We start from the raw sequence: 24,911 nt of genomic DNA on the forward strand, positions 1-24,911 counted from the left end.
TACTTAGAGTCCTTATTGCCATTATGTCCTAAGCTTTCCTTTTTTAAGCCTGTAGATCAGTGGTTCTCAACCTTCCTAATGCCGCAACCCTTCAATACAGTTCCTCATGTTGTGGTGACCCCCAACCATAAAATTATTTTCGTTGCTACTTCATAACTGTAATTTTGCTACTGTTATGGATTATAACGTAAATATCTGATATGCAGGATGTATTTTCCTTGTTACAAATTGAACATAATTAAAGCATAGTGATTAATCACAAAAACAATATGTAATTATATATGTGTTTTCCGATGGTCTTAGGCGACCCCTGTGAAAGGGTCGTTTGACCCCCAAAGGGGTCGCGACCCACAGGTTGAGAACCGCTGCTTTAGATACATCTGTAGTATAAAAGCCACAGCAAAATCATAAATTGTTTCTAGATTTAGAAAAATTGAGGGGAAAAAATCTATTAGTTTAATCCTTCTTAGCACAACACAGTCTCTTCTCTATTATTTCATTTGTTCTCTTAGTAAAATCTTCAATAATCAGAACAATATACAATTTGAAAGTAACCATTTTAGGTATGAATCTATTGCCTCATAAATAATTAAGAATAGTAAGGTTAAATGTGTCAATTCAGAGAATTACAAAATAGTTAAGTGGCTTTTCCTAAAATTTCTACTATAGAAATCTGTATAGCAAAATTTTCTTCCACTTATTACTAAATTAACATACAACAAAACACTGTCTCTGATTTGCTGGGGTTTTACATTTTATATAAAGTATGAAAGAATCAGAATTACAGGAATATATGCTTTAAGTTAGGATAAATATATCATCCGCTCATATTCCTTATCTAAAGAGTAAAAGAAAGAAATGAATATGAACAACTATTTCAGCACCACCATCTATAAGGAGCTAAGACGAAAATGTCTATCACATGGGTTCTATTCTTGACAATCTTACATTTTCAGACTATGAAAAATAAATAATTTATTGCATTTTAGAATAATACTTAAATATTCTACAGTTTAAATATGTTACATTAAATAGAACATATAAGAATACTTTGATGTAACAAAATGAATTGGTCTGAGAACCTCTGGCATAGGGAATGGGCTGCATAAATGAATTAGTCAGTCATCTAGATTTAGCAGAAAAGAGAATTTATAAAAAGTTCATAGCTTCAGGGACTTGGTTCAAAGGCTTGAATAATGCCATTTGGAATAGTTTTAGGATATTCGTGGTGGATTCTGGCATCTTCAGACTCGTGTCAGCATAAATCCAAGTCCCAATCCTAGGTTTAGTGGCCTTCCAGGTACTGACTGGAAACCCTAGGCTCCAGCCACACTCCTGCCTGCTCCTCCCCGCCCCGCCTACCCCCTCCGCCCCCCCCCCCCCCCGCTCCCTCCCCCCCCCCCCACCCCCACCGTCTGTGTTAATGCTTAGTCCTGCAGGCAGCTGCAGGGTGGCCTGTTGGAAGGAGTGAAGGGATTGAAGAGCTAGTCTTTGAGTCCGGGGTGGGACTCCAGGCCAGTCCTCAGTACCCTTTGATCTATAGCTTTCACTGTTTAAACATATGGCATGTGAACCTCTGTTTGGATTCTTACTCCAAGTCCTTCAAATGTTAGGGGCAGGCATGGGTTAGGCAACATTTGAAATTTTGCTCTTTAAACTGAGAGCATGAAAAAGTCATTTGAGCCTAAGCAAGAGAAGGACAAGATAAAATTTAGATCTTTAAAAATACCTTTACTATGGTTTAATCGACATAAGTTAGTTGTACGTATTTAATGCATACACCTGATAAATTTTGGCACACCAATGAAAGAAACCATTATCACAATTGAGAAAATGAAAGAAATTTTATTTTAAGAACACATATTCAACAAATTACTTTTATCTATCATATATATATGTTATATATATTATATATATATTATATATATAGAGATATATATATATCTATATATATATCTGAAAATTCAGTAAGGAGACAAATAACCCAATTAAAGATAAACAAAATATCTGAACAGTCACTTCACCAAAGAAGATATACACCCATCAGAGAAGCACATGACGAAGTGTCAGCACCTCTAGTCGCCAGGAAAATGCCGATTTGCATTTTCCATGGTCCCGCAGGCCTCGTGCCCTGGAAGGGCTGGGGGTCAGGAGTGGCTGCAGAGAGAACAGTTCAGAGGCTATGGCCGTAAGACTAGTAAAAGGGGGTGGTTGCTTGAATTGAGGTGGTGGTTGCGGAGATAGGGGGAGAACGGCAAATTAGGGAAATAGACAGCAAGCAAAATGGATAGGCCTTGACACTGACTTAGGTTTCAGAGGGCCAAGGGTTGGAAATGACTCCAAGTTTTCTGGCTCATGCAGTTGGGTGGATGACGATGCCATTCACTAACATGGGGAAGCCGGAGGAAGACCAGGTGTGGCGGAAGGTTGAGTTTATGTTACATGAGCACGTTTGAGGTCCCTTTGAGGCACCAAAGTAGAATCCTGGAGCTGGCCGTTGGGGTAAGATGTGTGCTGGGCCCTGTCTTGTATTTGGTGTGGACAGAAGTTTAGATGGGAGGAAAGGGAAGAGCAGGGATTGCCAAATCAGATGCCCCTGTCCTGAAAAGCAGGGGGGAGCCTGCTGTGTACCCATGGTCGACACTACTAAAGCAGGAAGAACTTCTGGTGAAGAGGAGGTTCCGAGGGCTTCTTTAAATACTCTGCTTGGAATGCTCGGGGCATTCTGCCAATCTTGGGGTGCCCTGAGCCAGGACAAAGCCCGGCCAAAGCTCTTCTGAGTCTCCCTGCTCCTCCACTTCCCGCCCTCCCTATGGCTGACTCCCAGCTTGGATGTAGATTGCATGCATGTAATTGCAGCCTCCGAGAAATAAAACGTTCTGTAGCGCAGGCTACTTAAAAGTCTTACTAAATGGTCTTCTGTCCAGTTTTCCCATGTGGATTATTTAACCTATTGAAAGAAGGGGAAAAAACTCATTATTTTCTTTATTTTTGCTAGTACAGCTCATTAGTGAATCCGAACCATACTGTTCCATCTCAGTCTGGTTCTCACATTCTTAGAAAGAACAATGGGATCTTTAAATTCATTCAGTTGGTGTTGGGAAGGGGCCAAAATTAGTGAGTGTCCCACTGACACTCAGAATGGCCTTCTAGCCGTACAGTCTAGGAAGGCATTTACACCCTCCCCCCTCTTCTTTTCCTCGTCTGGCATCGTCTAGCTGGTATTCTGCTCTTCCTGTAAATATGGGAGAAAGTAAAAGACACTATTCAGCCGCCTTTGTCTGCAAAGTCTGGCATTTCAGTGGTTTTCTCCGAGGGGTCCTCATTTTTGAAACCCGCTTTGCCATTAACGGAAATCAATCTGAATGTTCCATTGTGCATCTTTTTTCTCTCCTCACAGTCTGAAGTTGCCATGGCCAAGTTTTCGAGCTGAACCTGAAAGACCCTCTCTCATTTCCCCTGTGCCCTGCTTCCAGCCCCATTGAATCCTTGCAGAGCTTTCTCAGGCAGGAGGGTAGCAGCGTGAGGACTGGGAGACCTTGACCTACTCTGCTGACCTAGTGGCCTGAGCCAATCACAGAGAGGATTGGAACCTCACTTGAGCCTCCCCCCACCCCACCCTCCCTCTGCACCAGCCTCCTGGGAAGGACACTGGAGGGGTGTGTTTGCAATGTAAGTCCTTGGCTTTCTGCCCGCCTCTTCTCCAAATAAGAAGGCAGGAGCTGCTACGAGGTGCAGGGGGGTCTTCTGAATTGCAGAGGCCTTGGGACTCACAACTCCTCGCTCGGGTCTCTCTCATCTGTTTTCAGAGCTAACGGGAAAGGGCCAGGATGGTGGAGGCTTTCTGTGCTACCTGGAAGCTGACGGACAGCCAGAACTTTGATGAGTACATGAAGGCTCTAGGTGGGTACAAACATGTTCTCTTAACCTACGGCTTCAGACACATGCATCTTTTTTTTTTTTCACCCATCAGATTGGCAAGTGACGAAGGCAGATCACATTGCAATAAAATATCCATTCCCCAGGCTGTGCATTTCCCAGGGAGTGGGTTTTTAATGTGGAAGGTGCCTGCTTTCTCGCCCAGGGCCAAGTCTTGGTGCACCGGATGGTCTGCAGTGTCGTTTCCTCTCCAGCACCCCTGTGTGGGCATCTCTATATTATTACAGCGGAGTAGTTGTGCTGCGTGACGAATGGGCTGAACCTAAACATGCTCTCATGAAACCTATACCTTAGGACCTGGATTCCAAACTAGGAAAGCCGTTTTCTGCTTAGGGAGCTATTTTGGAAGCTGCTGCTGTCTGCATTGCTTCCCTTTGCTATTTCAGGTGTGGGCTTTGCCACTCGGCAGGTGGGAAATGTGACAAAACCCACAGTAATCATCAGTCAGGAGGGAGGCAAGGTGGTGATCCGGACACAGAGCACATTCAAGAACACGGAGATTAGTTTCCACCTGGGAGAAGAGTTTGATGAAACCACTGCAGATGACAGAAACTGTAAGGTAAGAAGCCACTTGTTTAGGGGGAGGATGCGGGGAGGGGTGGGATGAAAAAGAGATTCCTGATGACTATTTTTTAGATGTTGGAAAGGGAAGAATGTTCTCAGTATTTCAGTTCACAGAGAAGGAGATCAGGGTTGGTTTTGCATTCTTGCGTGGTGCATAGGTTATGTTCTGGAAAATGGGTACTTGCTGTAACTCAAAACTTGAACTTACTTTTTTGCAATGTGTTTTCACATCATATATTAAACCCGTTTTTCAAAAAGTATTTAATAGTATTTGTTTGAGAGAATGCGTGCGTTTTATTTACTCTCTCGGATTGCCTCAGATTGAGTAAACAGCTTACCTCATTCCAAGGCTTTGCTTAAAGAAGGGCGACTAGTCCGAAAGCACCTGCTCAGAATTTTTATTTCTAACACATGAAGTTTTTGCATCTAGGTGTACACATTTCAACCAAATGATGAATTATTAGAGTGTGCATAGCAATGACTCCAGAAACAACACAAGATATGGTACTAATTTAGTAATTAGTTGAACACAATTTATTCAGTTATACGACTCTTTCAAAAATCACTTCCTTTGACTTTTATCTCAGAAATTGGATCTGTAACTATTTCTGTGTTCTGCTCTTGGTGATTGTTCTCAGTCTGTTGTTAGCCTGGATGGAGACAAACTCGTTCATGTACAGAAATGGGATGGCAAAGAAACAAATTTTGTAAGAGAAATTAAGGATGGCAAGATGGTTATGGTGAGTAATGGCAGTTCTCCCCTCCTTCTTCCTGGGGTTTTCCTCTCCCCCTTTTCTCATCTCCTTTCTCTTCCTCCCTCTGCTCTGTCTTTCCTCCTCCCTTTCCTTTCCTGCACTCCCTTCCCCCTTCTTTCTTCCCTCCCTCCTTTCTTCTTTAATAACATTAAGTGATTAGCAAGGTTCTTTAAACAGTTATAAAGCAGAAGCAATAAACAGATCCTAGCTAATTGTTTCCTCAGCTCTGCTTCTTTCATGGTAGAAAAAGAAAAAAATCTCCATGTAGTTAAAAACAACACTGCCAACAATCATGAAAATATATAAAGACGATTGATATTCTTATAAGAATATCAAGCTTATTGAATCTCAAAAAATTACTCTATAATTCCTGTAATAAATAAGAGATCTTCAAAAACTTTATATTTTAGTTTGAAAAGTTATATGAGTTCAGTGCAGGTAATTTTAGAATATAACACAAAAGCATAACAAAAATTATAAAACTCCTTTCTAAATTCTCCTCAGAGAGAACCATTTTGATGTTACTTCCAGTTTTTTAAAAAGTACTTTTTACAAGTACCTGTTCAAAACTGGTAGTCATGTAAAAATTATAAAATAGAAAATAATTTAAAAATAATTAATGATGTATAACGTCATAAACTGGGAAAAATGTTATGCCTTAAATTAATCTAGCATCCCAGACGTGTGTGTGTGTGTGTGTGTGTGTGTGTGTGTGAACTGAGTAATGGTACAGTATTTTGATCACATTGGAATAGTCAATGTATCATTTTGCTTTTTTTTGGAGGGATAGGGTTGCTTTACATATTTTTGGTTTTATTATTTGAGACAATTGACTGTTGTTTTTACTCTGTTTCCCTTGACTGCAATGAGACCTGTCCTAGACTGAGACATAGGGTTTACACACTCACACTTCTTTTCATGGGTGGGAGTGGGAGCAGAGGGACAGTTTTTCTTTCATGCTAACAAACACTGGCCCACATTTTTCTGCAGCCATCACCAAAAGAAAGGATTCGTTTCTGAAAAATTCAATCTGAATTTTCCTTTATGCTTTTATCTCCATTCCCCCCCCCCCCCCTACAGAAAAGTGGGTAGCTTAGCTTTGGCTGTCTGACTGTGATCAGGCAAGATCAAGTTCCAAAAAAGTGATGAAGACAATGGATGATAAATAAGGGCATGTGCTACTCTTAAAAATCACATCAATACATGAAAACAATGAACATTAAAAAACCCCTAAATTTTGTAAAGAGGTTTTATAGCAATTCTTCAGGTTGGGTTTGACAGAGGACCCATGTTCCATGTGTGACCCACCGAATCACCAAGGTTCACACAGGCTGAAGCACGACAGCCAAAGCAAAGAGAATGTTTGCACATTTACCTTTTCCTGCTGATTTTGGAACAAACACCATGTGCCCAAATGATTTGGATTTTCTAAAAACTCTTCAAAAGTTATCTAGGTCATGAATTGAAAATTATTATGAAACCTATTATATATAGCCCTAGCCGGTTTGGCACAGTGGATAGAGTCAGCCTGCGGACTAAAGGGCCCCAGATTTGATTCCAGTCAAGGGCATATGCCTGGGTTGTGGGCTCGATCCCCAGTAAGAGGCATGCAGGAGGCAGCTGGTCAATGATTCTCTCTCATCATTGATATTTCTATTTCTTTCTCCCTCTTCCTCTCTGAAATCAATAATATATGTATATATATGCATATATATATATATTAAAAAGACCTCCAAAAAATAAAATAATCAATAAAAATGTATTTAAAAAAAAACCCCTACTATAAATTCCATTCGCTTTCATAGTAGGTAGCAAATTTGCTCCAATTACTCTGATAATTTAACGCAAAAGAAATTCTTTTGACCTGAATCTAGAGGGTTAATCTTAGTTTTTGTTTCATTTTCCTTTTAGAGACATGAACTACATATACATATTATTTACTCACTAAATATAAGGGTTTGATTTCATTTTAAGAAAGAAAAAGCTTATGTAGCACTTAATGTTTGTAAATGCCACTATTCTTTTGCACGATATTTAAATCACATGCATAATAATCTTTTTAAAAAATATGTTTTTATTGATTTTAGAGAGAGAGGAAGGGAGAGGAAGAGAAAGATACAAACGTCAATGAGAAACATTAACACCTGTCAGCTGCCTCCTGCATGCTCTCTGCTGGGGACTGAGCCCGAAACTAGGGCATGTGTCCTGACCAGAATTGAACCGGCAATTGACACTCAACCACTGAGCCACACCGGCTGGGCAATGTGATAATCTTTAAAAATTTCAGCAACTGCAGTTCCTGTAAAATGACTTGGCTATCTTTTGATCTTTCAGACTCTTACTTTTGGTGATGTGGTGTCTGTTCGCCACTATGAGAAGGCATAGACGGTTCCTGATCTGGGCCTGGAGGAGCTCCACAATTTTTCTGTTACTCAAGTCTCATTGCTATCCTGCTATTACAGCACGGCTCATCACATATTAGAAGGTTATCCTTGGTGTGGAGGTAGAAAATGGTGGTTTTAAAACTTCTTTAAAACTGTGTTACTTCAAGCAACTAGCCCAATTTTAATCTGCAAACCTATCATGTTTAATAGTTTTTATTAAGATTTTAAGCCACATTTTAAAAATAAAGAGGTGGATGCATTTTGTAATTTCTATTGGAATGTAAATCAAATTGAAATAAAAATATAATACCCAAGAGAGATGTTGTTTTTAATATCACTAATCTGTCTGGGAATTGTGTATTAGAGTTTTAAGTAAAACAGTCATTCTATGGCATAAAGTAAGGCTAGAAAAGTTAGCACTTTGTTTAAAACAGCAATTAAAAAATGAGCCTAGGGATATGTGGACATGCCCTGTTTAGGTTGAGACTTCCATGGAGAATTTGTGATGATTCAGTTCACTTGGCCAGGATGCAAAGGATTGTATGGTGGGTTGGGTTCACAAATAACCTCTTGCTATGAGAAACAGGCAGCTTGAAGAAGCAGAATGATATACATGGAAATGTCTTTATTAAAAGGTAAATATAATAAAATATTTAATCAAAATGTCATATAATTCAAATATTTTATTGAAAAGTAAATAGGAAAAGGAAATGAATTTCATGCTGGATTGTACAGAGGTATCTCCAGGCAAGTACAGTGAGCTGCATAGGTCAGCGAGAATGCTGAGATGGAATGTGCAGAGTGGGCATAAGGCATGTCCATTGCTTTGTGCGGGAGTTGTTGGAACTGAGTTGACCAAAAGAAAGAAAGTAAATATATATCTGTTTGTAACTGGTTAGGGTTTACATTCTAAAGTACAAACAAGTGTTACATTTTATCACTTATAAAATGCCTTTTATACATTTCCTCAAAGCCATGATGTGAAGCAGGTAAGGCAGACAGTATTTTTACTTTGCCAATGAGGTAATTGAAGATTAGATTTACATGTTCAAGTTCTCATGATTAGTGAATAATATAATGAACTGGACACTTTGGAAATTTCCCCTTTATTTCCTCTCAAAAATTAATATTTCAGCTAACTTTTTTTCTGTAACAAAAATGCAAGATTTTGTATTCTGGGATCACTCCTTAGGAAATCTTTCCTCTGGTAGCCTTTAGGGTAAGGGGTGAGGAAAGGGTAAATATTTTTCAGGATAAATATGCAAATTAATTTTTAATCAACCCAGTGATTTCAGTAAGTTTCTGTAAGTTAATTCTAGGTCCGATTAACTTACAGATAATGTAAGTATGAGGAAACTTCATTTAACTTACACAATTTACCACAATGATATTATTACCTGACTATTGTCTTACTTGATTCGCCACAATGAAGAGTAGAAAACTCTAAAGTGCAGCTGTAGGATTTAACATTTGAATGTACAGTTATCACTGAATGGCAAGATAAGATAGTCTGGCTAAGATTACCATTGCTAAAACTACAGTTTACCTCTGTCTATTTTTTTTTTCTTTTTCAACACAGGACTTCATTGGTGGTAATCTGCAACACAGGTTTGAAGAGCAAAGGTAGCATGTTTGTGGTGGGGGTGGCGCGGAGGAGGCCATGAACCCTGGCCCGCCCCCTTACCTCTGTCTTTAAAAGCATGAACCAGAGCATTGAGAGGCTTTTGCTCCAAATAACATCCTTCTGGCATCTATTTCCATAATAACTGTCTCACAGAGTGAGGAACAGAAAGGTTTCTGGGTGCCCTCTATAGGGAAAAAGTGACACTGGACTCAAAGATCAAGAGTTGCAGTGATGGGCCAAATGCATTTTGGGGGGAAGATAATGAACAGATTTTTTTTTTTTTGCTTCCTAACTGTGTGCAGGTGCTTGCAAATCACTTTTCTCCAAGCCGTATTTTATCTCATATAGTAACCTGTCAATGTACTCACTTCTCTGGTTTGTCCTTAGAATAAAACAACATCACTGCCCCTTCCTTAATGATCTGGTCTTGCAAGACTTTACCTAAGTACTCCCATTTTACAGACGCCATAAACCATGAACCATACACAACCCCCGGGAGGGGGTTATCAGCGCTGGCACCAGGCCAAGGCTTTAGGTGTGGTCTCACAGCCCCCATCCCAACACACAGAGCTTTTTGCAAAGCCCATGAAAGGTCTGGAAGTCAGATCCTTATTAGGGGGACAAAGAAACCAAAGGGTATGAAGAGAAGCTTCCTCCACATTGGCTTGCTCAGGATTTGGAAACAGGCTCCCCTGAGGCACGGTACTAGTACATCTGGAAATAAATGGGTTTTTCCTGTATCTCCAGGTACTCCTGTGTATTTTTTGGTCGCCTGGTAAATTCTGTAACACCTATGGCCCTCTTTCCCCCCCAACAATCCAGTCCTGGGGGAATGGAGGGCTGTTAATCCCCTTGGAGAGACAATGCCCTGTGAAGCTGTAGCTTCCGGTGAAGCTTCCCAGCGACCCTGCTTACTATGCCTGACTTCCTTTCCTTTTTTTATATGAACTAGTTAATTATGATAGCACCATGGCACTGGCTTTTGAGAAAAGAAAAGGCTTTATTGTAAGGTTGACCAGCAAGGAGACTGGAAGCAAGGCTCAAATCTGTCTCCTAGAGCCAGGGTTCAGGGAGAGTTTAAGGGGTAATGGGGAACAGGCTGGTATGCGGAGGCGCTGGCAGGGCGGGTTTCAGGAGGAGGCTTTTGGAATTGGGCCATTTATGGTAATCAGGTCTTTCTAGACACCCATCCCTTTGCTTCTGAAAGGGTTCCTGTGTTCTGACTCCTGGTCATGTTCTGGTCTTTTGGCTCCAGGGAGGATGTGGGGCCTTGAGGGGGACAACTTTGGTTCCAGGTACAAGTGTAGGTTAAAATTCTCTCCAACGTACATACATGCTTCGGTTTTGGCATGATTTACAGGTTTGGTCTGTCCTCTGAAAAGCAACAACTCAGCATCTTCTTAGAAACAGGATAGGACCAGTGTGAGCTGGTTCTGTGATTATACAAGGACCATTTTGTCCACCGTTGGAAAGAACTTCGGTTCTCAAAAGGCTTTTGAATCATCCTAAAGCTGAGGCAGGGCTTGAACTGAGCTGGCAGGACATGAAACAGGAAATGGAGGTGTCTTGATTCCACTTCAAAGCCCCTTTTATGAGACACATTCCCATTTTATTACATAGACTACAAAATAAGGTTTTCGCTGATGCGAAACAAATACTCTTTACAAATCTATAAGGTTAGTTACTCTGGAGGGTATTTTCTTCTCCAAAGGAATTCCAGACCCTACAAATGTAAACTATATGCTTCTTTATCTTAAAGGGGTCAGCATCCTCATAAATGGTATTGGAAGGAATACAGAACCCAAGGCAATTTGGGGATCTTGGCTTTTTTTTCCCCCCCCCCAGACTAAATGTTAAAAAAACAAATTACAACCGAGTAAATTTAAATATCTAGTTAGCTTTATTAAGTGATTCATAAATTGGACAACATCTCACCTAGCTGCCAGAAGGCCTCCAAGGAGTAATACAAAATGGAAGATATTTATAGGAATAAGGGTGGGGCAAGGGACTAGTAACAAAACAAAAGAAAGGACTATTGTGGCTCAGACAGACATCTTTTTTTTGGAGGAAGAGAATAAAAAGTGTTTTTATCATGCAGATTGCTGCTTCTTTTTAGGTGGGATGGTGTCTGTGGTGGTAAGACTCCCTCCACGTTCTGTGTGGAGTAGGGTTCGGTATCTGAAAGAGTGGCCACACACAAATGAGAGAGAAATGACACGAGATAATTTTGCAATATTGGGGGACCAGGCGGGCAAGTCCGGAAGGACTTCCACTGATGCTCAGGCCACTCTAATCTTTTATTGATCTGGAATAGCCCTTAGGGTAAGGAGGTTTCAATGACACACAGATCAGCAGACAATTTCCAGGAATAGGCAGAGCATCTGATCAACAATAATCAACAAGGATCTAGACAAGTATCTAAGGAATTAAGTGAACTAAGGTGGGGATGGTGCTTCAACTACCATTACCTAAATTAACTGGGTGGTTCCTAGATTAACTGGGTGGTGCACAGTCCTGACCTTTGCTAGGACTTCAAAGGTTACTAGCTTTTGGGTCGTCTCTGTCTAAACTCAGCTAGTGAAGACAATGAACGGACTCCAGCAGGATGGAGAGGGCCCAGGTAACTGATTATTTTCCTGGTGCTTGACCAGAAAATTTCATACTTGTTAAGATGATGTTTCTGGGAGAGACCGAAACTGTTGGGGTCCAACCCCAGCAGGTCCAGGGGTTCCCAAAGGTGTGGACAGAGTTGGTGAAGAAGGAATGACATGGAAACAGCGTTCAGTCTATCATCATAGCCAGGTTCTCCAGCCAGGTTCTGTTCAAGTTCTCCAGCCAGGTTCTGTATTTTATTGTCTTGTTACATCTGTATTTATACCAGTTGATTTTAATCCTATCAATTTCTATTCCAAAGGTTAGGGCGTTTCTTATCTCCATTCCAGGGAGTAAAGATTATGTAGCTTAATCGTGATTGTGTGATTGTTCGTAGTTACAGTGATTAACTGCCCGCCTGGCATTTAGTTAAGGGGTTTTATTCCCTCCCTAACTTCAGGGAAAAATTCCCACCTGGGGAAACAACCTTTCTCGGAGGGTGACCTTGGTTAAAACACATAGCGCCAAGAACGTGAGCAAACATATTAAGAACAGTATGCTATATATGCAAGGTCCCTTGAGACATATGCTGTGCAGATGTTTCTTCCCTGCAGCGACTATGTCAAGCAGCAAGGGTGGACTGGCTTCCGGAACAAAACAGCAATGAGTCAGGTATTAAATATAGGTTTGGTTTCATGAGCTTTGGCACAAGTGAGGCTATTTGGGGCCTGTGATTTTCTTTTTAACAGTTTGCTTGTTTTTAACAACTGAGTTAGAAAAGTGTCGCAGAACCATACTTTATGCATTCCAGAGGTGCATGAAAATCATAAGTAGAGCTGGTTTATTTTACTCTTCTGAAAGGAGTTTTTAGGGGTAAAATAGGCAGGTTTAGGAAATTTTAGAAATTAAGGGGTCCATGGAAAAAAGCACAGGGCTACAGAGCTGCAAAGGGCACATTTCCATAGAACAAGGGAGCTGGGAGCTGCAGAAGGTACATTTCCATAGAACAAGGGAGCTGGAAATGGCAGAAGGTACATTTCCATAGAACAAGGGAGCTGGAAATGGCAGAAGGCACATTTCCATAGAACAAAGGAGCTGGAAATGGCAGAAGATACATTTCCATAGAATAAGGGAGCTGGGAGCTACAGAAGGTACACATTTACAGAATAAAGGGAAGGAAACCCCTAATTCAGAGGGGGAAGAAGAAAGCCCAGAGGGAACAGGAAAACAATAAGGGAGAAGAAGAGGAGAACTCACGTGCCTCAAATGAGGTTTGAGCTCTGAAGTTGCTTATAGGAGGGGATAGTGACCAATCAGAGGGGATGTCAAGGCTCAGAGAGCTGCAGTCTTTGTACACCATGGACAAAAGGGACTCAGTGGGACTCTTTCCCCCTCCCCATGTGGGAGTCTGTGCTTGTTTCTCAATAAATGTCCACCTTTTACTACACCACCTTTCGTCCATGGTTTCATTCTTTGACTCCACCAGACAAGAGCCCGGGAACCACCCTGCCCAGAGGAACACCATGCGTTCCAGTCCAATTTTCTTTTGGAATTTTTTTATATGTAAAGGTGGAAATTTATTGAAGACCAAGTATAGACTCCCATGCAGGGAGGGAGCAAGAGTGCCCTGCAAGGAATTTTTGAAGATACTGTTAAGGAGAAAAACACAAACCCAAAATGGAATCACTCATCTAAAAGTCCTACATAATGCCAAACCTACATTTAATATCTAATCTAATTGCAGTTTTAACCTCTCCCAGAAATATAACCTTTTTTCAAAATCTTTATTTTTCAGATTATTACAGATGTCCCTCTTCCCCCCCCCCACCCCCCATAGCTCCCCCCACCTGGTTCCCACCCCACCCCAGGCCCTCACCACCCCACTGTCCACGTCCATAGGTACTGCATACATGCATATAAGATCCTTGTCCAATCTCTTCCCGCACCCCCCACACACCTCCCTCCCCCCGAGAATTGTCAGTCCGCTCCATTTCCATGCCCCTGATTCTATTACATTCACCAGTTTATTCTGTTCATCAGATTTTTTATTCATTTGATTTGTAGGTTCACTTGTTGATAGATATGTATTTGTTGTCACTTTGTTCTTCATAATTTTTTATCTTTACTTTTTTCTTCTTCTTCCTCTTCTTGCAGAATACCCTTCAGCATCTATATAATAAAAGCCTAAGCGACTATTACAGCAGAACGACAAGAATGACCAGTCGCTATGATGTGCACTGACCACCAGAAGGCAGATGCTCAATGTAGGAGCTGCCCCCTGGTTGTCAGTGTGCTCCCACAGGGGGAGTGCTGCTTAGCTAGAAGCTGGGCTCACAGCTGGCGAGTGCAGGGGCAGTGGCGGAAGCCTCTCCCCGCTCCATGGCAGCGCTAAGGAGCAGCGAGCCTAGCAGTAAGGAGCAGCATGTAGGTGGGCCATAAGGAACGAGGGGTCCTGGACTGCACGAGGGTGCAGGCCGGGCTGAGGCACCGCCCCCCCACCCCCGGTGCATGAATTTCATGCACCAGGCCTCTAGCCTATATATATAAAACCTTAATATGCAAATAGACCAAACAGTGGAACAACCAAACAACTGGTTGCTGTGATGTGCGCTGACCACCAGGGGTTGCGTGCGGAACATGGCAGGCATCGGCAGCTGCCGGAAGCCGGTCCATCCTTGCTGCTTGACACAGTCGCTGCAGGAAAGAAACATCTGCACAGCATATGTTTCAAGGGACCTGGCGTATATAGCATACTGTTCTTAATATGTTTGCTCCCCTTAGCGCTGTGTGTTTTAACCAAGGTCACCTCTCCGAGAAAGGTTGTTTCCCCAGGTAGGAATTTTTCCCTGAAGTCAGGGAGGGGATGCCTCTCCTAGAAAGGTTGTTTCCCCAGGTAGGAATTTTTCCCTGAAGTCAGGGAGGGCATGAAACTCCTTAACTAAGTGCCAGGCGGGTAGTTAATCACTACAAACAATCATGCTTAAGCTACATAATCTTTACTCCCTGGAATGGAGATAAGAAACGCCCTAACCTTTGTAATAGAAATTGACAGGATTAAAATCAACTGGTATAAATACGGATGTAACAAGACAATAAACAGCAGAGCCTCTCTGGAGATCGAGACCAGAACTTGGCTGGAGATCCTGGCTAGGCTGCTGATCAACTGAACGCTGTCTCCGTGTCATTCCTTCTTCGCCGACTCCGTCTACACCTTTGGGGACCCCTGGACCTGCTGGGGCTGGACCCCGGCATCTGGCGCCCGAACAGGGTTCCCTTAGGTAAGTCCCCCCGTACTTGGGACGGATAGGACTGCACCGTAGGGTGCTTCAGACCCCCCCTATAGAGGATAAGTAGGGTAAGCGGGTAGTTAGTACAAAACTTAGATTGACAGGATGGGTCATACTGAGTCTAAAGAAAAAAGACTTTGTATTAATCTTTTAACGCATATGCTTACTAGCAGAATTGGAGTTAAGGTTACTCCCAGTGAGACAGAAAGTTTTATAGAAGAAGTATGTCAATGGCTTCCAGAGGATGGAACTGTTAATTTAAAAACTTGGGTTGAAGTAGGAAAGCAATTAAAGAAACACCATGAATCTGACGAGGTCCTGCCATGTTTCTTTTCCCTCTGGGAATCAATCTGTGACACCTTGGCACCAGAGGCAAAAACGGTTGAACTTTCTCAAAATTTAAATAGTCCCTCAGCTCCACCCAGAGAGGATACATCATCATTGTCTTCAGCTCAATCTAAAAGCAATTTAGCTATGCCTACTGATCGGGAGGAGAATAAATATCATAAACATGACCATTGGTCCTTTCCAGTCAGTAGAGAGGAGAGTGGCCCTCCCATTCAAAACAGGCTCCCCAAATTAGAAAGGAAGCCTAAACCAGGTCCTGTGGCTCCTAGGAGCTCCATGTCTAAATTTCAAAGGGCGATAAGAGAAGCTGAAGCTAATGGAGATCTTGAATTCTCACTCTGCTTCCCAGTTACATATGAGAATGAGTCTGGGGGGAATAGAAACCCCACCTTGGAGCCTATACCTTACAAAGTACTTAAAGAATTAAAATTGGCCTGCTCTGAATATGGACCTCTAGCTCCTTACACACAAACCTTGGTAGAAACCCTAGCCAGTAAATGGATGACTCCTTATGATTGGTCACAGGTTTGTAAATCCTGTCTCTCAGGAGGCGATTACTTATTATGGAAAACTGAATATGATGATCTTGCTAAGAAAGCTGTAGCCACTAGCGGAAAAACCAGAAAAGGAATAACCCTAGACATGATATTAGGAGAAGGTGATTTTAACACGGCTGAGGAGCAAATGAATATGCCCACAGAGGCACTTACCAAAGTAACCAGTTGTGCAGTAAGTGCCTGGAAATCCCTACCGTGTACAGCAGGAAAAACAACCACCCTTACAGAGGTTAAACAGAAGGTCGAGGAACCATATCAGGATTTCCTTTCTCGCCTCATGCAGGCAGTCAAGAGAGTAATCAATAACAAAGAGGCAGCCGATATCCTAATCAAACAACTGGCTTTTGAAAATGCTAATAATACCTGTCAGGCTTTATTAAGGCCGATTCGCAGAACAGGAACTATAAATGATTTTATAAAACAGTGTGCTGATGTAAGTCCAGCATTTATACAGGGTGTAGCTATAGCTGCAGCTCTCAAAGGGGAGACATACCCTCAATATGTACAGGCTATAGGACAAGCCAGCAATAATATAGGTAATAAAAGAAATATGAACTGCTACTCTTGTGGCTTATCTGGGCACTTTAGCAGAGAATGCCCAAATAAAAATAATAATAATACTCAGGCCAGATGGCAAGCTCCTCGACAGCCTGGAAATACGTTAGGGAATAATATTAATCCTCCAAAAACCATTTGTCCCCGATGTCAGAAAGGATTCCATTGGGCAAAGGAATGTAGATCAAAATACCATAAAAATGGTCGGCCTTTAAACTCTACAAATAGCTCCCAAGGAGGTTATATCCCATCACCTCAATTGGGAAACTTGAGAAGGGGCCAGCCCCAGGCCCCTGCAATAATAGGGGCATCAACCTTCAACCCCTTTGCAAATTTCGATCAGTCAGTGACCTCTTCAGGGCAACCCCAGGCAGTGCAGGATTGGACCTCCACTCAACCACCCACGCAATACTAACCCCAGACTCGCCAGTAGCAGCCATTCCTACAGGAGTGTCTGGGCCGCTGCCTGAGGGAACCGTAGGTTTAATATTAGGGCGGAGCTCCACCTCCTTACAGGGGATCTTAGTCATCCCAGGAGTTGTTGATGCAGACTACACAGGAGAAATACAGATTTTACTTTCCCCACCCACCACAACTATACAGATTCAGCCCAACCAGAGAATTGCCCAATTACTCCTGTTACCAATACATAAAATAGGGACAGCTGTTACCCAGGAAGCTAGAGGGGCTGGAGGCTTTGGATCTAGTGATGCAGCATTTTGGATACAAGAAATCCATGCTACTAGACCTACAAAAATTTTACAAATTCAGGGAAAACCAATTGAAGGTCTATTGGATACAGGAGCAGATGTTTCCTGCATAGCAGAGAAGGATTGGCCCTCTTCATGGCCCACGCACACCACCTCCACTTCCCTAGTAGGACTAGGCAAGGCATCTAATGTAAAAAAGAGTTCTCAGATTCTAACTTGGGCTGATGAAGATCAACATTCAGGAACATTCTGTCCCTATGTAATTACGACTATCCCCTTTACATTATGGGGAAGAGATATCTTGTCTCAAATGGGAGTTGTATTATATAGCCCCAGTGATAGAGTAACATCACAGATGCTAGACACGAGATTTAATCCAGGAAAGGGATTAGGAAAGGAAAGTAATACCTCACACTCCTCGACAGGATCTGTAATTGGGGCCATTGCCCTTAGGACTGCTGATCCCATAGTCTGGAAATCGTCACAACCAGTATGGGTTGAGCAATGGCCCTTAACATCTGAGAAAATATCAGCAGCCCGACAATTAATTGATCAGCAATTAGCAGAGGGACATATAGAGCCATCAAATAGTCCCTGGAACACACCCATATTTGTAATAAGAAAGAAATCAGGCAAGTGGAGACTTTTGCAAGATCTAAGAGCCATAAATGCCACCATGGAAGATATGGGTTCCTTACAACCTGGATTGCCCTCCCCTGTGGCAATTCCACAGGAGTATTGTGTTGTTGTTATTGACTTACAGGATTGTTTTTTCACTATACCTCTTCACCCAGCTGATTGTCAAAGATTCGCATTCAGCATACCATCAGAAAACTTTAAACAGCCTTATCAGAGATACCAATGGAAGGTTCTCCCACAAGGGATGAAAAATAGTCCTACATTATGTCAAAAGTTTGTAGATCAGGCATTGCAAGTTATTAGAAAGAAATTTTCAGATCTATATCTTATTCATTATATGGATGATATTTTACTAGCTCATAAAGATCGGGCTACTTTACAGGAAATTCTTACTCAGACCATCCTTGCTTTAGAAGAACATGGTCTAAAAATAGCCCCAGAAAAGATTCAGACTGAACCTTCTTTTTCATACTTAGGCAGAATATTACATACCTCTACTATCACCCATCAGCCTCTACAATTAAGAAAAGATCATTTAAACACATTGAATGATTATCAGAAACTATTAGGTGATATCAACTGGGTCAGGCCATATCTAAAAATAACCACTCTTGACTTGAAACCTCTATTTGACATTTTAAAGGGAGATTCTAACCCTAAGTCTCCCCGACAATTAACTGTAGAAGGAGAAAAGGCTATAGCAAAAATAGAACAGGCCATCAATAAACAGCAACTACAGTATCTAGATTATTCCAAATCTTGGGCCTTAATTATTCTAGCCACTAAATATACTCCTACAGGATGCTTGTGGCAGGAAGGACCATTAGAATGGATACATTTACCTGTCACTCCTAGGAAGATTGTACCACCCTATCCCTCCCTAGTGGCCACTCTCATTATCAAAGGTAGACGACGCAGTATCGAACTCTTTGGAAGAGAAGTTACTGAGATAATAATACCTTATAAAAGAGAACAATTAGACACACTATTACAATTTGAAGAAGAGTGGCAAATAGCTATAGGTAACTTCCCAGGACAAATTTTACATCATTTGCCAAGATCACCTATATTGCAATTTCTCTCCCTACATCCATTTATATTTCCTATTAAATGTTCAAAAGAACCATTATCACCTCCTGCCTCCTTAGTATTCACAGATGGTTCCTCTAATGGTAGGGCAGTAACAATCATTGACTCAATAACCCATGTTCAACAAACTCTAGAGACGTCAGCTCAGAGAACAGAGCTTTTGGCAGTCATTTATGCTTTTGAACAATTGCAACAGGTTCCCTTTAACTTGTACACTGACTCTCAATATATAGTTAAATTATTTCCTCATATTGAGACCGCCTCTCTCCCACAAGGAAGAACAGCCATTTTCTCTTTGTTAACTCAGCTACAAACTTGCATTCACAAACGAGAAAAGGCTTTCTATATTGGACATATTAGAGCTCATTCCTGCCTACCAGGACCCTTAAGTGAAGGAAATTATCAGGCGGATTTACTAACTCGCCCAGTAGTTTGTACAGCTCTAGAAGAAGCCCGGCGGTCTCATGCCATTCACCATCAAAATGCTTCTGCTCTCCGTCTATATTATCGCATATCTAGAGAAGCTGCTCGAAGTATTGTGCGTGACTGCGGCCATTGTCCTACTCATTTTCCTAGCCCTGCTACTGGAGTTAATCCAAGAGGACTTAGACCCTGTGACTTATGGCAGATGGATATTACTCATGTCCCATCTTTTGGCAAACTTTGCTATGTGCATGTTTGTATTGATACCTTTTCTCATGTTATCCTTGCTTCTGCACGTACAGGAGAAGCCTTTAAAGATGTAAGTCAACATCTATTCCAATGCTTTTCCTACCTAGGAATACCAAGGGCACTTAAAACTGACAATGGGCCTGCCTATACCTCTAGAGCTTTTAAAAACTTATGCTCTACATTCGGCATCGCACATACTACAGGAATACCCTACAATCCTCAAGGCCAAGCAATAGTAGAAAGGGCTCACCAAACTTTAAAAACACAAATTAAAAAATTACAAGAAAATGAGTTTAAATATTCCTCTCCTCATCATGTTCTACAACATGCTCAATTTGTAATTAATATACTAAATGTAGATTCTGAGGGAAATTCCCCGATGTACAGGCATTGGAACCCTGATCTATCTAAACCTAAAGCCCTCGTCAAATGGAAAGACTTGCTTACAGGAGCCTGGAAGGGACCTGATGTACTTTTAACCTGGGGGAGAGGATATGCTTGTATATTTCCACAGGACGCAGACTCACCTGTGTGGATTCCAGACCGTCTAGTCCGACCTTATGTCTCACCGCCCGCCATCTCTGCCTCATCATAGCACACCTGACCAGTGCCCGTCTGCAGCAGATGTGCAGCCCTGAGCTGGAACAATCTGTCCATTGGGAGGATCACATGTGCCTCCTTTTTGTCTTTCCACATGTCTCAGCTTTGCCCCACATCTCCTTTCCTTTTTCCTTTTTTTAAAAATCTAACTACTTGTTTGCTGGTTCTTTGGCCTTTCTCCTTCTTTCCTGAACACAGCCTTTTCTAGAATCTCCCTACCCTACTGTTCCAGGAAGGGCACCTCCCTTTTCTGCCATGACTAGGGGGTGTCTAGTATATGTCCCATACATGGAGTTGTCTTGTGCCAAGAGCCTGACATTCTGGGCTGAGAAAGCCCTGTTCCAGGACTCTCCTTTGTCCTGTATTGGCGCCTCTTACCCTTGTGCCAAGAGGGACCCTCTTCTTACAATCCAATTGCCCATAGCTGTTGCCTGAGCTCTCTGTTCATGCTGAGGTTGAAGCCTCATGGTGGCTGGTACCATGGATCTGTCTCTGGCCCAATGGCGTAAGCTGGGCCCTCTCTAGAGAAGAAACCTGAGTTCCCTATGATCAATGCCAGAGCCCCGCCAGCAGGCGAGGGAATCCAAAGGCAGTTGCTGGGCATGGAGGCCAGAGGGACATAGGATATCAAGGAGACAAAACTGAACCTCACATCACCCTACTTGGCCCAGAGATGGCTGGTAGTCAACGACGGGTAAGACTCCACAGGGTGGGGCAACCTAAGACAGGCACAGTCGGGGGCCAGTAGGAGAAAACTTGGGGTGCAACAAAGGTGGGGCACAGACCCCCCTCCCCAATGGTGCAGGGGCTTGAACACTCGCCCCTTCTGATGAAGGTCTCCTGTCCCCATGGCTGCTTCCTGCTTCCCATGCCCAGCTCAGATCGCGACCCAGGTAAAGACAGAGACTGGCTGACAGCAGCTGCCCTCTCACTGCAATAGGACTTGTTTCCCATTTCTACCTGGGACCACAGGGAAAGGGGAAGCTGAAGGAAAGGGCTGTGTCAGGATGCTGCCTTCTTCCCTTTCTTCTCCCTCTTTTTTCTAAACACTTCCATGCCTTGTAGTTCTTTTGCTTTCTCTTCTTTTTCTACTACCCTCCATTTTCGATATCAGCTGGATCCAGAGGGCACAGCTTACTCCTCCTCGGACATCGACACCACCATCAACCACAGCCCTGATGGACCATTTGATGCAGCCCTTCAACTTGCTGACGCTTCGGGAAGCCTGTCGCCAGTGACGCCGCCCGCTAGCCAGACCAACAAAGACAATCAAACCAATAACTTGAGGACAGCTGAAATCCCTTGACTGAAGAGGCTGGCAACCTTCTACAGGAATGGGGCTCCTTCTGTGCTCCATCCACTATGTTTATAGCTATGCTCACTATCATTGCTTGCCACTCTTCTTCCGAGACTTAAATGGCCCAATCTGAGAGGTGGCCACTGATTTGCATGCGTGAGCATTTAAAAAATAAAAAAGGGGGAATTTGCCGGAAGCCGGTCCATCCTTGCTGCTTGACACAGTCGCTGCAGGAAAGAAACATCTGCACAGCATATGTTTCAAGGGACCTGGCGTATATAGCATACTGTTCTTAATATGTTTGCTCCCCTTAGCGCTGTGTGTTTTAACCAAGGTCACCTCTCCGAGAAAGGTTGTTTCCCCAGGTAGGAATTTTTCCCTGAAGTCAGGGAGGGGATGCCTCTCCTAGAAAGGTTGTTTCCCCAGGTAGGAATTTTTCCCTGAAGTCAGGGAGGGCATGAAACTCCTTAACTAAGTGCCAGGCGGGTAGTTAATCACTACAAACAATCATGCTTAAGCTACATAATCTTTACTCCCTGGAATGGAGATAAGAAACGCCCTAACCTTTGTAATAGAAATTGACAGGATTAAAATCAACTGGTATAAATACGGATGTAACAAGACAATAAACAGCAGAGCCTCTCTGGAGATCGAGACCAGAACTTGGCTGGAGATCCTGGCTAGGCTGCTGATCAACTGAACGCTGTCTCCGTGTCATTCCTTCTTCGCCGACTCCGTCTACACCTTTGGGGACCCCTGGACCTGCTGGGGCTGGACCCCGGCAGGCAGCAGACAGCAGAGCGTTGAACATGGCAGGCATCGGCTGCAAAGGGATGGTGGAGCAGGTGAGTGGGGATGCCAGACCAAGGTGGGGCTCTGGTTGCTCTCATGGGGCGAGCCTCTGGTGGTTGCTGAAAATTCTTTATCCCACATGCCGTAGTCCTGCCTGGCGCTCACACCTGCTGCTGGCACCGGCCCTGCTTTCACCCGCTGCCGGCTTTGGAGGCACTGCTTGTACCCACTGCCAGAGCCTGGCGTCGGTCCCAATCACTTGGCGCTATCAGCAGGTGTGAGCGGCGGCTGCCGGCTCCTATTGCCCCTGAGGGCTTTCCCACCTCCCCCTGCTCCTGAGGGTGATCAGGGCAGCAGCTGCCACTCGCACCCACTGGTGGCGGTAGCCCCACTCACACCTGCTGACGGTGCTGGCCGCAATTGCTCTGCGCTGTCAGCAGTTGTGGGCCTGCACTGTCAGCACATGGGAGCAGCAGCAGCGGGAGTGGGCTGCTGGAAGACAGGGGACCGGGGGTGTCGTGGGAGGGTCTGGGTAGGGATGTAGAGGATAGGCTGAGACCCACCCCTGAGCCCACCGCAGCCTCGCATGAATTCATGCACAGGGCCCCTAGTTTTATATAATACTGGTTTGGTTGTGATGAACTCCTTTAGCTTTTTCTTATCTGTGAAGCTCTTTATCTGACCTTCAATTCTGAATGATAGCTTTGCTGGGTAGAGTAATCTTGGTTGTAGATTCTTGTTATTCGTCACTTTGAATATTTCTTGCCACTCCCTTCTGGTCTGCATAGTTTCTGTTGAGAAATCAGCTGACAGTCGTATGGGTACTCCCTTGTAGGTAACTAACTGTTTTTCTCTTGCTGCTTTTACAATTCTCTCTTTGTCTTTTGCTCTTGGCGTTTTAATTATGATGTGTCTTGGTGTGGTCTTCTTTGGATTCCTCTTGTTTGGAATTCTCTGTGCTTCCTGGACTTGTAAGTCTATTTCTTTCACCAGGTAGAGGAAGTTTTCTGTCATTATTTCTTCAAATAGGTTTTCAATATCTTGCTCTCTCTCTTCTTCTGGCACCCCCATAATTTGGATGTTGGTACTCTTGAAGTTGTCCCAGAGGCTCCTTACATTATCTCCATATTTTTGGATTCTTTTTTCTTTTTGCTCTTCCGGTTGGGTGTTTTTTGCTTCCTGGTATTTCAAATCTTTGACTTGATTCTTGGGATCCTCTAGTCTGCTGTTGAATCCCTGTATATTATTCTTTATTTCAGTTAGTGTATGCTTAATTTCTGACTGGTTCTTTTCCATTATTTTGGCATTCTCACTAAGATCCTTGAAGGTCTCACTAAGTTCCTCAGAGGTTTCTAGAAGATTCTTTTTAAAAAAATATATATTTTTACTGATTTCAGAGAGGAGGGCAGAGGGAGAGAGAGATAGAAACATCAACGATGAGAGAGAATCATGGATCGGCTGCCTCCTGCCTGCCCCCCACTGGGGACTGAGCCCGCAACATGAGCATGTATCCTTGACTGGAACCGAACCTGGGACCCTTCAATCCACAGGTCGATGCTCTATCCACTGAGCCAAACCAGCTAGGGCTCTAGAAGATTCTTGAGTAACCTTATAACTGTGGTTTTGAACTCTATATCCAGTAGTTTGTTTTCTTCCATTTCTTTCATTTGTGACATATTTCTTTGTCTCTGCATTTTGGCTGCTTCCCTGTGTTTGTTTCTATGTATTGGGTAGTTGCTAAGTCTTCTTGAGTTGATAGAGTGGCTTTGTGTGCTAGGTGTCCTATAGGGCCCAGTGGCTCAGCCTCCCCAATCACCTGAGGTGGGCACTCTTGGTGCACGCCTTTGTGGGCTGTGTGCACAGTCTTGTTGTAGTTGAGCCTTGATTGCTGTTGGTATCATTGGGAGGAATTGACCTCCAGGCCAATTGGCTGTGAGGACCAGCTATGTCTACAATGGAAGAGCTGCTGTGCAGGAGACACCCTTATGGGGCAGGACTTGCTTCAGTGGGGCTTTGGTGCTCACTGAGTCTGCCCCTTGAGTGTGTCACTGATGGATGTGAAGAGTTGTAATCTGGTGTGGTCTCACACTGACCAGTGGGTACACTGGCTATTAGATTTCCAAGGAGGTGCAAAGTCAGCCACTGCCTGGGGCCATCCAGAAGGAGCTACAGAGAGATCTGAAGATTCTTCCTCTTTGTATCAGGTTTGGAAGTGTCCAGACAAGGCCCAGCTGTGAAGCAAAGCAGGCTGGTGCTGGTGCGGCCTTAGGCTTTCTTTTGATAGCTTTGGGGTTCCCAGACCCAGCTGCAGCTCATTTGACAGATTTTAGGCTGAGAAAGGACAGGCCATTCATATGCAAAAGCTGTTGGGCACAGCTTGGGTGGGGTTGTACATTGGCTAGGGTGGTGTCTCAGGATTCTCCAGGGTGGAGCAAATAGCAATGGCTGCCAGTCAGCCCTGCACTGGGGAGGTCCCAGCATGGGAACACTGTGAGCACCTCCATCTG

General features: G+C 43.3%; 1 protein-coding gene and 1 long non-coding RNA gene across 2 annotated transcripts in view; both read left to right on the top strand.

Moving 5' to 3' along the window:
* Window positions 1–24,911, top strand: part of LOC132236850 (uncharacterized) — a 125,505-nt gene that overhangs the window by 80,370 nt on the left and 20,224 nt on the right. The gene's annotated exons all lie outside the window — the stretch shown is intronic.
* On the top strand, window positions 3,800–7,794 carry FABP7 (fatty acid binding protein 7). Its single transcript, XM_059700213.1, has 4 exons — window positions 3,800–3,903; window positions 4,326–4,498; window positions 5,142–5,243; window positions 7,593–7,794. The coding sequence occupies exons 1-4, from the start codon at window positions 3,831–3,833 to the stop codon at window positions 7,641–7,643; spliced, it is 399 nt and encodes a 132-aa protein (XP_059556196.1). The 5' UTR covers window positions 3,800–3,830; the 3' UTR covers window positions 7,644–7,794.

Source organism: Myotis daubentonii, chromosome 6 (genome assembly GCF_963259705.1).
Source record: "Myotis daubentonii chromosome 6, mMyoDau2.1, whole genome shotgun sequence".
NCBI lineage: Eukaryota > Metazoa > Chordata > Mammalia > Chiroptera > Vespertilionidae > Myotis > Myotis daubentonii.

Excerpts from the sequence above, each read along its gene's own strand:
- FABP7 (XM_059700213.1), top strand. The coding sequence starts at position 3,831 with ATGGTGGAGGCTTTCTGTGCTACCTGGAAGCTGACGGACAGCCAGAAC. Across the intron at positions 3,904-4,325 it reads TGAGTACATGAAGGCTCTAG|GTGTGGGCTTTGCCACTCGG; the intron begins GTGGGTACAAAC and ends TTGCTATTTCAG. Across the intron at positions 5,244-7,592 it reads AGGATGGCAAGATGGTTATG|ACTCTTACTTTTGGTGATGT; the intron begins GTGAGTAATGGC and ends TTGATCTTTCAG.